General features: G+C 38.5%; 1 protein-coding gene across 5 annotated transcripts in view; it reads right to left on the reverse strand.

The window, feature by feature from the left end:
- Nucleotides 1-5,433: 5,433 nt before the first annotated feature.
- The window catches only part of LOC131808309 (sulfotransferase 1C2), a 33,085-nt gene continuing 22,511 nt past the window's right edge, over nucleotides 5,434-16,007 (reverse strand). For all 5 annotated transcript variants that reach the window (XM_059134301.1, XM_059134303.1, XM_059134305.1 and 2 more), the window contains exons 6-8: nucleotides 15,710-15,804; nucleotides 15,395-15,575; nucleotides 5,434-5,793 (exon numbers count right to left, since the gene is read on the reverse strand). In XM_059134301.1, coding sequence (XP_058990284.1) covers nucleotides 5,681-5,793; nucleotides 15,395-15,575; nucleotides 15,710-15,804 — 389 coding nt within the window. In that variant the 3' untranslated portion in view covers nucleotides 5,434-5,680. The remainder of the gene's footprint in view (nucleotides 5,794-15,394; nucleotides 15,576-15,709; nucleotides 15,805-16,007) is intronic.

The following is a 16,007-nucleotide window of genomic DNA, read 5'->3' on the forward strand; positions in this document are numbered from 1 at the left end:
CCTGGGATTCAGATTCTTGAATGTTGTGAAATTTTTTTGGTTTTAGTTTAATTCAAGTTAGTTAACATATAGTATATTATTAATTTTGGGGTAGAATTTAGTGATTCACCAGTTGTATATAAAACCCAGTGCTCATTACATCAAATACCCTCCTTAATGTCCACTGTCCAATTATCCCAACCCCTCAAATACCCTGAATGCTGTGAATTGACATTACCCTGGGATCTCAGAGCTGCCTATTGGCCCAGTGGTCAAGGGGTTTTAAATTCCATTGCAAACTATGATATGTTATGGAGTATAAGTAGCCAGCAACATGGTACCCAAGACCATTCCAGGGGCTCCTTTAAGGGATCTGATAACAACTTGGAATAACACATAAATTTGAACCAGTGGAGAGGGAAGCCATACAAGTTAAAGGAAAAGCTAAATTTCAGAATTACTTCAAAACAATAATGATGTGTTACATTAAATTACATTTGATGAGTTAGGATAACCATTAATCAATCTTTTAAAGAAGGGTTTTTAACCAATTTTACTTAATAAAGTCTAAGTGTTCTGTACAATTAGCAGCAGGGCATTAACTGCACACATCACAGTTTATCAGTAAACATATGGAGACATTGATTTGTGTAGAAATAATGAACATATAAGAGTACTTCAGTACCATTTAATCCTATAAATTGTAACTGGGTTATATATAACATTCTTTTTGAAATCCTGTTTATACAATTAATAGTTTAGCAAGACATTTTTCTTAGCGAACAAGCTCAGACTAAATTTTCACAGATCCAGAATCTTTTAAATTAAATGGACTGTCTAATTTTCATAAAACAGCACTTTTTTCCCTATTTCTTACCTTACAGTTTTTTCCCCCAAATGGATGGTGGCATCAATTGGAAGATGAGCTCTAGTGACCTGTGGGAAGGCACTCTATCGGCCTTTTCTAAATCTGTGAACTGATTTTACTTTATATCTGTTTAAGAACTTCATTTGAAGATGTTTCTGTTTAGATGGTTTTATTTGCTGGACGATGAAGGAGAACACTCTTGCACTAACTAGGTCACCTCTGCATGTCCTGGGAGCTGTGGTCACAGAGAGATACTCTTCTCTAACAGCCTGCCCGATTCCACTTTCTTCTCTTCATCCAAACACATCACTGCCCTAAGTTCCCGTCATCACCACTCTTTCTCTCAATCTGTCCCTCCTTTCTGCCCTCATCCCTGCAGCTATTCTTGCCAGGCTTCTCAATGCCCTTGCTTTTTCTGCATTTCCCTTTAACTGGGAGCTTGGATCAATATGGATCAATGTACTCTGCTTCCACGGGAAGGCCTTTTCCTCAATCAGTATGCTCTTCAGGGTCAACTGCAGCTTCTCTCATGGCTTCACTTCCTGGCCGTGGTCTGGTGACTCTCCTATTTACTTCTCCAGTCCAACAATCTCTTGGGATCCTATCTCCACTAACATGTTTTGTGGGTGCCTCTTAATTCCCCAAGGAAGACTAAATCCACCATCCTCCCAGATGCTCAAGCTGGGGACCTGGGTAACATGGGAGGCCCAGAGAGGTTAATTAATTTGTCACAACTTATAAGTGGTAAAGTCTGAGACTGAAGGACTTTCTCTTTCCCCTGATCCATATCTTAGCCTCTCTAATAGTGGGAGTAAGGACCATTTTTCTACTCATCTTCAGGTGTCCAGTCATGCATAACATACTGTAAAATTCAGTAAATTTTTATTGAAACAAAGAATGCAAGTATCTTAGAACATTCTTTTCCACTTCCTCACTATGGATGTAAGGAGATGAAAGCCAGAGGAATTAGAACATTTTTTCAAGTGTGTGGGGCAGGCTTACTCTTACCATTTCATACACACCACCAACTAACTAGGAAATAGATTTATTTCTTCTCTGCTTCTTCCATAATCAGGAGCTAATGGAAGAAGGAGGAAGATATGAGGAGAAAATCTAAAATAAAATAAGATTATAAGGAAACAGAGCTGAGGGAATCCGCAGGGTCAGGTTTAGGGAAGAGGTTTAGGAAAATTTTCTTCCACATATACATCTGGGCAGAGGCAGATGACATTGCTGCCTGACTCTGTATGTTTTGTGTGTGTGTGCGTGCATGTGTATGTGTGTGTGCATATGTGCCTGTACTTTGTGTTTTGATGCATATTGCCTAGCACTATTCAACTGCCACTTGCTTTGCCAAGGGGAATAACCAGGACATTGGAGGTGAAATGTACGAGTATTAACCCTATATTACACATGAGGGTATGTACGTGAAAAGACTTGGATCTTTGACTTCCTATCTTCCTGAGCAATTTTGCACACCTGCTTTAGGATAAATGGCAATGAGATCATTAGACCCAGTCTGGAAGTACTGGATTTCATCCTAAAAGACATACATGGCTTTGGTCAACTAAATTCCCTGTACAGCATCCATTTTGGGGTGCTGAATTTGGCCTTTCTGCTCTGTGACTATTGGGAAATGGTATTCTTTTTTTTTTTTTTTAAAGATTTTATTTATTTATTTGAGATAGAGAGAGTGAGCAAGAGAGCAGGAGCAGGGGAGCAGAGGGAGAGGGAGAAGCAGGCTCCTTAAAGGAGCCTAACATAGGGCTTGATCCCAGGACCCTGGGACCATGACTTGAGCCAAAGGCAGGCAGATGCTTAACCAACTGAGCCACCCACGTGCCTCATGGGAAATGGTAGTCTAAAACAAACAAACAAACAAACAAACCCAAAGAGAGAGCAGAATATTTCATTTTAGACAATGTAGTTTATCTCACTAGAGATGTTCAGAAATATAGAAGCTTGTAGCAATGTGCATGCAAGCTTGTCTGAGTTGGGGGTGGTTCTATCTGTGCCAGCTTGCTGGGAAGCAAATGTCTCACTGTAAAGAGAGTTTGGGAGGGCGGTGGATATGATTTCATTTGCAGTGCTCCTGATTATAGCTGGGGCACTGTAATTTCTAATTTATTACATCATGATTAAGCACAATAGGAGATATTAGTGTCTTGACTCCTGGGGTAGTTTGAAATGGTTTACCAGAAGACCTAAAAATACATATCATTGTGAATGGACTGAGGAGCATTCTAACTTTCTTGGTAAGTGGTTAAGGGCCTGAAACTATGTAAACTGGTCATTGGGGTTAGGTAATTTGTCTTTTCTTTTTGTTCTCTCTTTCCTTTTTATCTTTCCTTTTTCCTTCCTTTCTTCTCCTCCCCCTTCTTCTGTATAAATTAATCTTCATTGGAATTCTGCATAGTTTTACCATAGTTTTCTTTCGTTGAAAATTTCTAAAAGTATTCTTTTGGAGGGGGGAATTGTTCTGACTGAAGATGACCTACATTTCCTATACAGTTCAGTTACTAAATCATACCACTGATGTAATGTTTTCTTTTCTTTTCTTTTTTTTTTTTTATAAAGATTTTATTTATTTATTTGACAGAGAGAGATCACAAGTAGGCAGAGAGGTAGGCAGGGTGAGAGGGGAGAAGCAGGCTCACCGCTAAGCAGAGAGCCCGATGTGGGGCTCGATCCTAGGACTCTGGGATCATGACCTGAGCTGAAGGCAGAGGCTTTTTAATCCATTGAGCCACCCAGGTGTCCCAATGTTTCATTTTCTTGATTCACTTTTGAGTTTTAAAACTGTTAACTGACAACTAGAGAAGAGAGTAAATTTCCATTTTAAACATATTACTAAAAATCAGCAAACTATTTCCTCTAACAACAAAACTTTGCATTTACTAAACAAAAATTTTATACCTTGCAGTTCCCACTTCTTTAAATTTCACTATTTTAAATTCTGAATACATACAAAACTGCAGTCACAAAAAATGGCAGAATTGAAGAAATTCATATTTTGCTTCTTTGTTCTTACATCACTGTGCTATCATTGTTTGTTCTGAGTCTACTACTGTTTAAACACAGGGGTACTCCTACACAGCGGGGGCACAAATTTTACCTGAAGTGAATTTGAAGGATCCTGAACTGTAACGAACTTACCCTGAAAGGAAGCAGGCTTGGCTGCATCTGTGTGATAGTTACAGAGGCTGGCTCTATGCCTGCCTGTTTTTTTAATTAACTTCCAAACAGAGTTAAATAGACATGAAACCAAACAGCAAAAAATACTTACAATCTAAAATTGCCAACTGTGGGCGATATAGACAACTTTTTTACACAGTAAAAAGGTGCTAATATGAAGTTACATAAATATAGCTAAAACTTGGTAGAAACCAGATAATTGTTTAGAATTTAGGGCTAATAGGGGAGCCTGGGTGGCTCAGTCGGTTAGGTGTCTGACTCTTAATTTTAGCTCAGGTCGTGATCTCAGGGTCGTGAGACTGAGCCCCATGTGGGCTCCTTGCTGGGTTTGGAGCTTGCTTGGGATTCTCTCTGTCCCTCTCCCTCTGTGCCCCCATCTCAAAATAGATTAACTATATAAATAAAAATAAATAGAATTTACGGCTGATACGAGATCTACCCCCTTTACCTCAGGGTATTTTATTGTCGACATTGTTTAGAACTGCCAGAAGAGGGTGATAATAAAAAGCAGTCAGAATTTTAGTTGGCTTTATTCAGCCTCTTATTGCATTCTCCTGAGGCAAACTTCTCAGCTTTGGAATGCTACCAGTTGGGACTCAAAGTGGGGAATTTGTGACCTGAAATGTGCACCCCTTCCTGTAGTTACTCATCTATGCATTAATTTGCTTATTTACCAAGTATTTGCTGGACACCTGTTATATACCATGCACTGCATTGCATGCTGTTGAATAAGACATGAAACCAAATATTAAAGAATTTATGATCAAGGCGGGGGGATATAGACAAGTAAATCTATAAATAGATATGGAGCAACAGGGCTACAGCAGGGTAAATATGGGAAATCAATGAAAAGGGCACATAGCTAGGTAATGCAGGCCTCTAGAGGGCACAGCATTGCAGCTGAGACTATCTCTAAGTCTGACAACTATGCCTGAGCTAACTTTGTCGATGTTGCTTCTCTGTCTGTGTTTTCTGTTTTTACCAGGATACAACTCAGACCCCTGAAAGGACACCCTTGAACTTTCTGTTTTCTGTTTCCGTAATTAAGAATTATGACTCCTAATCAGGTTTTTGTCTTCTGACATCCCCCTCCATCTGCTTCCCTTTTCTTCCTCACCACTGGGGATGGCATTTGGAACATGTTTTCTCAAGGCTGACTGCATCAGGACTGCCCTCAAGGAGTCCCTTCCATAGTAATCAGGTGGAACCTTAGAACCTAGCACTTTTGGAGTTTTCTTTGAATGGCTGGGACAGATATCAGAGATTTCATATTATCAATATAGATGTAACCTAATATTTGCATACTTGTGCTCAAGATATTTTAAATTACAGACTAAAAAAGTAGGATGCACTTTCCAGAATAGTGGAGACTTAAAAAAATCCTTGCAGTATTCAAGTCTTATATTTCATTTTGTTTATTAAGCCACTTTATTTCTTACTTTGGAAAGAATGATTGAGAAAATAAGCATTGAACATGATCCTTCTAAAAAATAAAGCTGGTACACACTGTTAATCACAAAGACAGTGGTGCCATAATTGTATACTTTTATGAAATGCTTTCAGAGATTCTTTGGGCTGGGCTGAAGAGCTGAAGATCGTTTCCCCATTCTTGTCATCCACTTTCTATGAACATATTGCTCAGAGTTCTGTCAAGAACTTTATTGATGTTCCTTTCATCTTTTGCCTATAGATTTCATCAAATCTCTCATTCTGAGCCACAGTGAAGTGGTTTTTCCAATCCCCCACAGTTCCTAGAAGAGAAAAATCAAGACGAGGTTGTAACTCTGATTGAAAGTTTCTGTGACTCAACAACATGCCTGCCTTACTCCACCTCCCCTTCAGTGCATACCCACCCACTGCAGCTCTCTGCTCTGAGAAGGGCCCTGGGTGCAGAGGGTAGGCTCCTAGCTTGGGCAGACAATTTATGCAAATGCACTGGTGCCTTGGCCACACCTGTGGAATATTCACATGATGGACTACTGCACAGAAGCGAAAAGGAATGAACTACAGACACAGCCCCATGAAGGAATCTCAAAATATTACATTGAGTGACCAGACACAAGAAGGTACATACTGTATGATTTCATTTATAAGAAGTCCAAGAACAGGAAAAATCAATCTATATTGACAGAAATGAGAATGGTGGTTGTATCTGAGGGTGGAGATAGACAGAAAAGGACCATGAGAAGGAACCATTTTTTTTTTTTTTTTTGAGTCTCTGGATTAAGGTGTATTTGAAACCTCTGGTTGAAGTTTTTTGCTTAATCTTCTTTAAATTTTTTTTGTAAAAATTAGCATATAGTGTATTATCAGCCCCAGGGACACCAGTTTACATACTTCACAGCACTCACCATAGCACATACTCTCCCCAATGTCCATAACCCAACCACCCTCTCCATACCCCCCTCCCCTAGGAAACACTCAGTTTTGTGATATTAAGAGTCTCTTAGGGTTTGTCTCCCTCCTGATCCCATTTTGTTTCACTCTTTCCTTCCCTACCCCCCAAACCCCCATTTTGCCTCTCAAATTCTTCATATCAGGGAGATCATATGATAATTGTCTTTCTATGATTGACTTATTTCACTCAGCATAATACCTGCTAGTTTCATCCACATCATTGCAAATGGCAGGATTTCATTGTATACAGATACCACATTTTCTTTATCCATTCATCTGTTGATGGACATCAAGGTTCTTTCCATAGTTTGGCTATTGTGGACATTGCTGCTATAAACGTTCAGATGCACATGACCCTTTGGATCACTACGTTTGTATCTTTAGGGTAAATACCCAGTAGTGTGAAGTGTGATTGCTGGGTCATAGGGTAGCTAGCTCTATTTTCAACTTTTTGAGGAACCTCTGTGCTGTTTTCCAGAGTGGCTGCACCAGCTTGCATTCCCACCAACAGTGTAGGAGTGTTCCCCTTTCCCCAAATCCTCTCCAGCATCTGTCGTTTCCTGCCTTGTTAATTTTAGTCATTATGACTGGTGTGAGGTGGTATCTCATTGTAGTTTTGATTATATTTCTGTGATTCTGAAGGATGTTGAGCGTATTTTCATATCTGTTGGCCATCTGGATGTCTTCTTTGCAGAAATGTCTATTCATGCCCTCTGCCCATTTCTTGATTGGATTATTTGTTCTTTGGGTGTTGAGTTTGATAAGTTCTTTATAGATTTTGGATACTAGCCCTTTATCTGATATGTTGTTTGCAAATATCTTCTCCCATTCTGTCAACTGACAGAATTTGTCAACTGACAATATTTGTCTTTTGGTTTTATTGACTGTTTCCTTTGCTGTGCAAAAGCTTATGATCTTGAGGAAGTCCCAATAGTTCATTTTTGCCCTTGCTTCTCTTGCCTTTGGCAATGTTTCTAGGAAGGAATGGCTGCAGCTATGGTTGAAGAGGTTGTTCTTGTCCCCAAGATTTTGATGGATTCCTTTCTCACATTGAGGTCCTTCATCCATTTTGAGTCTGTTGTTGTGTGTGGTGTAAGGAAATGGTCCAGTTTCATTTTTCTGCATGTGGCTGTCCAATTTTCCCAACACCATTTGTTGAAGAGACTGTTTTTTTTTTTTTTTTCCATTGGACATTCTTCCTTGCTTTGTCGAAGAGTAGTTGACCATAGAGTTGAAGGTCTATTTCTGGGCTTTCTATTCTGTTCCACTGATCTATGTCTCTATTTTTGTGCCAGTACCATATTGTCTTGATGATGACAGCTTTGTAATAGAGCTTGAAGTCTGGAATTGTGATGCCACCAACTTTGACTTTCTTTTTCAACATTCCTCTGGCTATTTGAGGTCTTTTCTGGTTCCATATAAATTTTAGGATTATTTGTTCCATTTCTTTAAAAAAAAATGGATGGGATTTTGATAGGAATTGCATTAAACACGTAGATTGCTTTAGGTAGCATAGACATTTTCACAATATTTGTTCTTCCAATCTATGAGCATGAAACATTTTTCCATTTGTGTCTTCCTCAATTTCTTTCATGAGTACTTTATAGTTTCCTGAATACAGATTCTTTGCCTTTTTGGTTAGATTTATTCCTAGGTCTCTTATGATTTTGGGTGCAGTTGTAAATGGGATTGACTCCTTAATTTCTCTTTCTTCTGTCTTGTTGTTGGTGTAGAGAAATGCAACTGATTTCTGTGCATTGATTTTAAATCCTGACACTTTACTGAATTCCTGTATGAGTTTTAACAGTTTTGGAGTGGTGTCTTTTGGGTTTTCCACATAAAGTATCATATCATCTGTAAAGAGTGATAGTTTGGCTTCTTCTTTGCTGATTTGGATGCCTTTAACTTCTTTTTGTTGTTTGAGTGTTGAGGCTAGGACTTCTAGTACTATGTTGAATAGCAATGGCAATAATAGACATCCTTGCCATGTTCCTGACCTTAGTGGAAAAGATCTCAATTTTTCCCCATTGAGAATGATATTTGTGGTGGGTTTTTCATAGATGGCTTTGATGATCTTGAGGAAGGTACCCTCTATCTCTACACTTTGAAGAGTTTTGATCAGGAAAAGATGCTGTACTTTGTTAAATGCTTTTTCAGCATCTATTGAGAGTGTCATATGGTTCTTGTTCTTTCTTTTAGTAATGTGTTGTTTCACATTGATTGATTTGTGGATGTAGAACCAACATCAAAGCCCAGGAATAAATCTCACTTGATCATGGTGAATAATCCTTTTAATATACTGTCAGATCCTATTGGCTAGTATTTTGGTGAGAATTTTTGCATCTGTGTTCATCAAGGATATTGGTCTGTAATTCTCTTTCTTGAAGGGGTCTTTGGTGATCAGACAAAGGATGAAGGTAATGCTGGCCTCATAAAATGAGTTTGGAAGTTTTCCTTCCATTTATATTTTTTGGTACAGTTTAAGAAGAATAGGAATTAATTCTTTAAATGCTTGGTAGAATTCCTCTGGGAAGACATCTGTCCCTGGACTCTTGTTTGTTGGGAGATTTTTGATGACTGCTTTGATCTCCTTACTGGTTATGGGTCTGTCCAGGTTTTCTATTTATTCCTAAAACAGTTTTAGTAGTTTATATGTCTCTAAGAATGCATTCATTTCTTCCAGATTGTCAAATTTGCTGGCATATTATAATATAACTCTTATAATAATATAATTCAATAATACAGTAATAACTCTTATAATTGTTTGTATTTCTTAGGTGTTGGTTGTGATCTCTCCTCTTTCATTCATGATTTTATTTATTTTGTCCTTCCTCTATTCTTTTTTTTTTTGTAAAGATTTTATTTATTTATTTGACAGAGAGATCACAAGTAGACAGAGAGGCAGGCAGACAGAGAGAGGAGGAAGCAGGCTCCCCGCCGAGCAGAGAGCCCGACGTGGGACTCGATCCCTGAGATCATGACCTGAGCCAAAGGCAGCAGCCCAACCCACTGAGCCACCCAGGGGCCCCCTCTATTCTTTTTGATAAGTCTAGCCAGGGGTTTATCAGCCTGACTAATTCTTTCAAAGAAAGTTTTATTTTATTGATTTGTTCTACTGTTATTTTGGTTTCTATTTCATCGATTTCTGCTCCGATCTTTATGATTTCTCTTCTCCTGCTGGGTTTAGGCTTTCTTTGTTGTTCTTTCACCAGCTCCTTTAGGTATAGGGTTAGGTTGTGTATTTGAGAACTTTCTTGTTTCTTGAGACAGGCTTGTATGCTATATAGTTTCCTCTCAGGACCACATTTGCAATGTCCCACAGATTTTGAATGGTTGTGTTTTCATTTTCATTTGTTTTCATGAATTTTTAAATTCTTCTTTAATTTCCTGGTTGACCCATTCATTCTTTAGTGAGATGCTCTTTAGCCTCCATGTATTTGAGTTCCTTCCAACTTTCCTCTTGTAATTGAGTTCTAGCTTCAGAGCATTGTGGCTTGAAAATATGCAGGGAATGATCCCAATCTTTTGGTACCAATGGAGACCTGATTTGTGACCCAGGATGTGATCTCTTCTGAAGAATGTTCTATGTGCACTAGAGAAGAATGTGTATTCTGTTGCTTTGGGATGGAGTGTTCTGAAGATATCTGTGATGTCCATCTGGTCCAATCTGTCACTTAAAGCCTTTATTTCCTTGTTGATCTTTTGCTTGGATGATCTGTCCATTTGAGTGAGGGGGGTTTTAAAGTCCCCTACTATTATTGTATTATTGTTTATGTGTTTCTTTGAGTTTATTATTAATTGGTTTACATAATTGGCTCTTCCCATGTTAGGAACATAGATATTTACAATTGTTAGATCTTCTTGTTGGACAAACTCTTTGAGTATGATATAGTGTCCTTCCTCATCTCTTATTATAGTCTTTGGCTTAAACTCTAATTGATCTGATATAAGGATTGCCACTCCTGCTTTCTTCTGATGTCCATTAGCATGGAACATTGTTTTCCACCCCCTCACTTTAAATCTGGAGGTGTCCTTGGGTCTAAAATGAGTTTCTTGCAGACAGAATATTGATGTTTTTTTTTTTTTTTTTAAATTCATTCTGATACTCTGTGTCTTTTGATTGGGGCATTTAGCCCATTTAGTAATTCAGAGTAACTACTGAGAGATATGGGTTTAGTGCCATTGTATTGCCTGTAAGGTGACTGTTAGTGTATAGTGTCTCTTTTCCTTTCTGGTCTAATATTTTTAGGCTCTCTCTTTGCTTATAGGCCCCCTTTTAATATTTCCTATAGGGGTGGTTTGGTGTTTTCAAACTCTTTTAGTTTTTGTTTGTCCTGGAAGCGTTTTATCTCTCCTTTTGTTTTCAATGATAACCTAGCTGGATATAGTATTCTTGGGTGCATATTTTTCTCATTTAGTGCTCTGAATATATCATGCCAGTTCTTTCTGGCCTGCCAGGTCTCTGCAGATCATAGCCCAAGGTGCTTTCAGGATTTTCTCTTTGGCACTAAGATTAGTAAGTTTTACTATTAGATGACGGGATGTGAACCTATTCTTATTGATTTTGAGGGGGCATTCTCTGTGCCTCCTGGATTTTGATGCTTGTTCTCTTTGCATATTAGGGAAATTCTCTACAATAATTTGCTCTAATATACCTCCTGCCCCCTCCCCTTTCTTCTTCTCTGGAATCCAATTATTCTAATATTGTTTCATCTTATGATATCACTTATCTCTCAAATTCTCCCCTCATGGTCCAGTAGTTGTTTGTCTCTCTTTTGCTCAGCTTCTTTATTTTCCATCATTTGGTTTTCTATATCACTAATTCTCTCTTCTGCCTCATTTATCCCAACAGTAAGAGATTCCATTTCTTATTGCACCTCATTAATAGCTTTTTTGATTTCAGCTTGATTAGATTTTAGTTCTTTTATTTCTCCAGAAAGGGCTTTTATTTCTCCAGGCAGGGTTTCTCTAATATCTTCCATGCCTGATTCTCAACTTGAGAATCATCATTTTGAAGTCTAGATCTGATGTATTACCAGTGTCTGTATTGTTTAGGTTCCTAGCCTTCAGTACAGCTTCTTGTTCTTTTTTTTTTGTTTTTTTTTGTGGTGAGTTTTCCTGCCTTGTCATTTTATCCGGATAAGAATATATGAATGACAGAATAAAATACTAAAAGGGTGGAAAAGAGCCCAGAGAAATGTATGTTAACCAAATCAGAAGAGATCCCAAATTGTGGGGAGAAGAAAGGGGGTAAAAATACATTAAAAAATTAAAAAAATATATATCTATTAGACTGGTGAATAGAACAGAGTCACCCATTTGATTTTGGGTGTATTTTGGTCTCTTAGAAGAAACTACCTCCTACAATTTTAAAGAAAGAAAAAATATATATACACAAAAATAAGGTAAATATGATGAATGGATGGAATATGACTGTAAAGATGAAAATTTTAAAAAATTATAAAAAATTAATTGATATGATAATTTGGTTGGAAAAAGCAAGAAAAGAAAGTGGAGAGGATTTGCTCAGGCTGGAGACTAGAACAAAGCCCTGTGCAAGATTAGCGTATATTTTGATCTATTAGAGGAAATTGTTTCCCAAAACTTTTTAGAAGAAATAAACCTTATATGTATACAAAAAATAAAGTTAGATACAATGAATGACAAAATATGACTATAATAATGAAAGTTTAAAAAGATGGTTTAAAGAAAGGTATTGTTAAGATAAACTAGTTAAAAAAAGTTAAAAGAGGAAAGATAAAAAGTTAAAAAATTAGAATAAGAAAAAATAAAATTAAGGAAATTTAATTAACTTTGCAAGACTAAAGAAACATGGGGAGAAAGCCATGAATTCCATGTTTTCCCTTCCCCTCCTCTGGAATTCCACTTTTCTTCTTGATCAGTGAGCTTGGTCTTGGCTGGACATTCTTGCTGACCTTCTGGGGGAGGGGCTTTTTGTAGTGATTCTCAAATGCCTTTGCCCGAGGTGGATTTGCACTGCCCTTGCCAGGGGCCAGGCTAAGTAATCTGCTCGGGTTCACATTTGGAAGTTTTTTTCCCTGAATACTTTTTGTAGAGCTCTGGAGGACAGAATGAAAATGGCGGCCCTCCCAGTCTCTAGCCCAGAGAAGCTAAGAGCTTGGGGCCTCACTCCTCAGTGTGCCCTTGGAGAAAAGCAGTCAATCACTCCTATCTCCCTGATCTCCAGCTGTTCACCGAGCTCACCTAGCCTGTGACTGAGCGTTCTGTCTCTGGCATATGGCCATGTTTGCAATCTCCAAACCCAGCAGCTTCCTGCCACACTGCTCCTACAGTGGTGGAAGGTGGATATCCCTGGATCTGCCACTTTTAGCAGAGGTCCCTGCTCAAAGAGCATTGGTCTGACGGATCACAATTTAGGGTAACCCCAAGCTAAGAGATCACTCCTTGGCTTGGTCTCTGCAGCCAGCTTCCACACTCTGATACCTGGGAGCTCTGCCACACTCAGACACCCCTGATCCTTCTGTGACCCCGTGGGACCTGAGACCACATTGTCCCCATGAGGGCTCCACCTCCACTTAGCCTCTGGAGCAATGGCCCTCAGTGAAGCACACTTCTAAAAGTGGAGCTTCATTGCTCCACTGCTTGCCAGGAATTGGCCCCTTCCCCTGCAGTATCTCTTCCATGGCTTCAGATTCACTTTTCCACATGTTCTACCTTTCAGAAAGTGGTTGATTTTCTGTTTACAGAATGTCTGATATTCTGCTCTTTGATCTATTGTTGGGTTTTTAGGTGTTTGGAATGGTTTGATAACTATCTAGCTGAACTCCTGTGACGTGATGTCATCTCAGTCTGCTACTCCTCCACCATGTTGAATCTCCTCAAGAAGGAACTTTTGAGACATGGGAATGTTTCATATCTTGATTGGTGTGCTGGTTTTTTTATGGGTGCATAAGTTTTTCAACACATTCACTGTATACTTACTTCAGAGCTGTGCCTTTTTTGGTATGTTAGTTACATCTCAACAACAAAAAAACTTTTGGGAAAATGTGAATGAGATACTACTGTATATATATGAGCTTTTCCACTAAGCAGAAACTATTAAAATGTTAAAAAAAGAAAATAATCTGTCCTCCCTTTGTCTCACCTGGAAAGTTGTGCAACAGAAATAAAAGCACTGGTATATAAGAACACACATAGAAAGATGTTTACTGTAGCACTATTCAAAAAGATAATAAAAAATAATAGTAGTGCCTTTCACTAGGGGAATAGTTGAAGGAGTTATGATGCATCTATCCATACTCTGGTACAACATGAGACCATTTAAAATAGTAAGCTACATGGACCTACATGACTTACCCCAGAGGGATGTCTGATATTCTGGTAAATGAAGGTGTATATTATGACCACATTTAGCCATCATCATGGTATATATCTTTGTTTGCACATGTATGAACCTGAGGGAATGAGGGTATATAGAAAGATAGATATGTATGGATCTAAAGAAGGGCTTCTTGTGAAATCATTGCTATTGATTATCTGAAGAGGAAAGAAATAGTATTGTCTGGTTTGCTTCACTAGCATGGGATGCTGTTGTAGATTCTAAAATGCAACAAAATGCTTCCCCCTCTGTGCTCTACCCACCCCCCAAATAAATAAATAAATAAAATGTTTTTATAAACGTGGGGCATCTGGGTGGCTCAGTGGGTTAAGTGTCTAGGGTCCAGGGATTGAGCCCTGCTTCAGCCTTTCTGCTCAGTGGGGAGTCTGCCTCTCCTTCTGAATTCTCCCTCTCTCTCAAATAAATAAATAAATAAATAAATAAATAAATAAATAATATCTTTAAAAATAAAATAAAATATAACAAAATAAACTAATAAATTAAAAAAGAAGACAAGTTGCAAAGCAGTAGCACATCATGGTTCTCCTGGTGTGAAAAAGAAGTGCCTGTTTTGGTTTGTTTGTTTGCTTTTAGAGAGAGAGACAAAAGGGAGGAAGGGAAGAGGGAAAGAGAGAGAGAGAGAATCTCAAGCAGGCTCCATGCCCACAGAAGATACTGTAGGGCTTGATCTTACAACCCTGAGATCATGACCTGAATCAAAATCAAGAGTTGGATGCTTAACTGACTGAGCCACCCAGATGTCCCAGAAGTCTATGTTTTTAAACAGAGAGGAAAGGGACTTCCATAATGTTGTTGGTCACTTCTGGGGAACAGAGTTTTGGTGAAGGAAGGTTTTTAAAATACAATCCAATATTGATCTAATTTTTTATAATGTTATACATTACTTTTTAAATTAAAAAAATGATAAAGCTTTTTTTTCCTTCAAAAAATATTAGCTGGGGGACTTAGAATTCCTCTTTTGGGAACTGGAACTAAAAAATATTAAGAGAACAAGGCAGTGCTCAATGGTAGTTATAATTGGAAGTCACAATGTACAGTGGTCTTAGCCATGATCAAGACCAAGTTATGAGCAGAAGCTGAGTGAGCAGAAGCTATAAAGTAGGAAAAAGCTGGAATGGGCAGAGACAGGAAGCTGATCAGTCAAGGAAGGCACTTATAGCAGACATGTGGAGAGGAGCTGAGTCCTGTAAGTGATGGACCCTTCCTGTAAGTGGTGGACCCTTTAAGTGCTGCTAAAGTCTTGACCCTGACATCCAGGGATCCCCATGACGTCTGGACCAATGATGGCTCCTGCTCTTAACTCCCTGTGAAAATACATTAGCCTTACACCTGCACATGACCCCTTCTAAAAAGCCCCTCTTATTGGGGCTGGCCAGAGGACACTCTGTTTCTTGAAACCAGATACCCCAGAGAGCTCTCTTCTGTAACAAGATCAAGTTCCCATCTATTAGCAGATTATTTTTAATAGGTTAAATGTGCTGTCTTGAAACTAATAAAACCTAACATCTTCTTGCTAAGAAGCGGAAAGTATATACTAGACAAAATGAATGTAAAGTATTTGAAGCCACACAAACCTTTTCTCATGAAGGGGGAAATGGACTGGTCCAGGATAGATTTAGGAACTGTGGAGCGATTTGTCATGGGATTTTCTTTCATTTTCTCAAATGATGTCTCCTGGACAATTTTATCTAGGACTGTTTCATCCAAGTTCTTTCCCATGAACTGCATCACTTTCTGAATTTCATACTTTGGGTCCTGTGGTAACAGTTAACATTGCATTGAAATGGAAGAAGGTATTAGGACACTCTTAAATTCTTCAGGATGTCCTTCCCAGAAGTGCATCCCTGAAGAAGCCTGGAGAGTGGTTCTTCTGAAGGGCTTTTACTCACCCGTTTTATGTCCTCATAGAAAAGGAAAAGAATCTGGTATCTGTCTTTTATCTCCCACCATTCCTTCACATGCTCAAACCAAGAACCCCAACCCACTGTAACAGATACAGGAAACAGAACAGTCTACAAAACAGAACAGTCTACAAAAGAATCACCCAGAGCCTTAGATAGGTTCCGAGTCCTGATGTGTTTGAGTTGGAGGGTGATGTGGTACTGTACAGCCTTGGAGTAATTTATCTAATTTACCCAAAATGGTTTCATATTTCATGTCTATAATAAATTGTGTATATATTGTGTA

This window comes from Mustela lutreola, chromosome 9, assembly GCF_030435805.1.
Source record: "Mustela lutreola isolate mMusLut2 chromosome 9, mMusLut2.pri, whole genome shotgun sequence".
In the NCBI taxonomy this organism is placed as follows: domain Eukaryota; kingdom Metazoa; phylum Chordata; class Mammalia; order Carnivora; family Mustelidae; genus Mustela; species Mustela lutreola.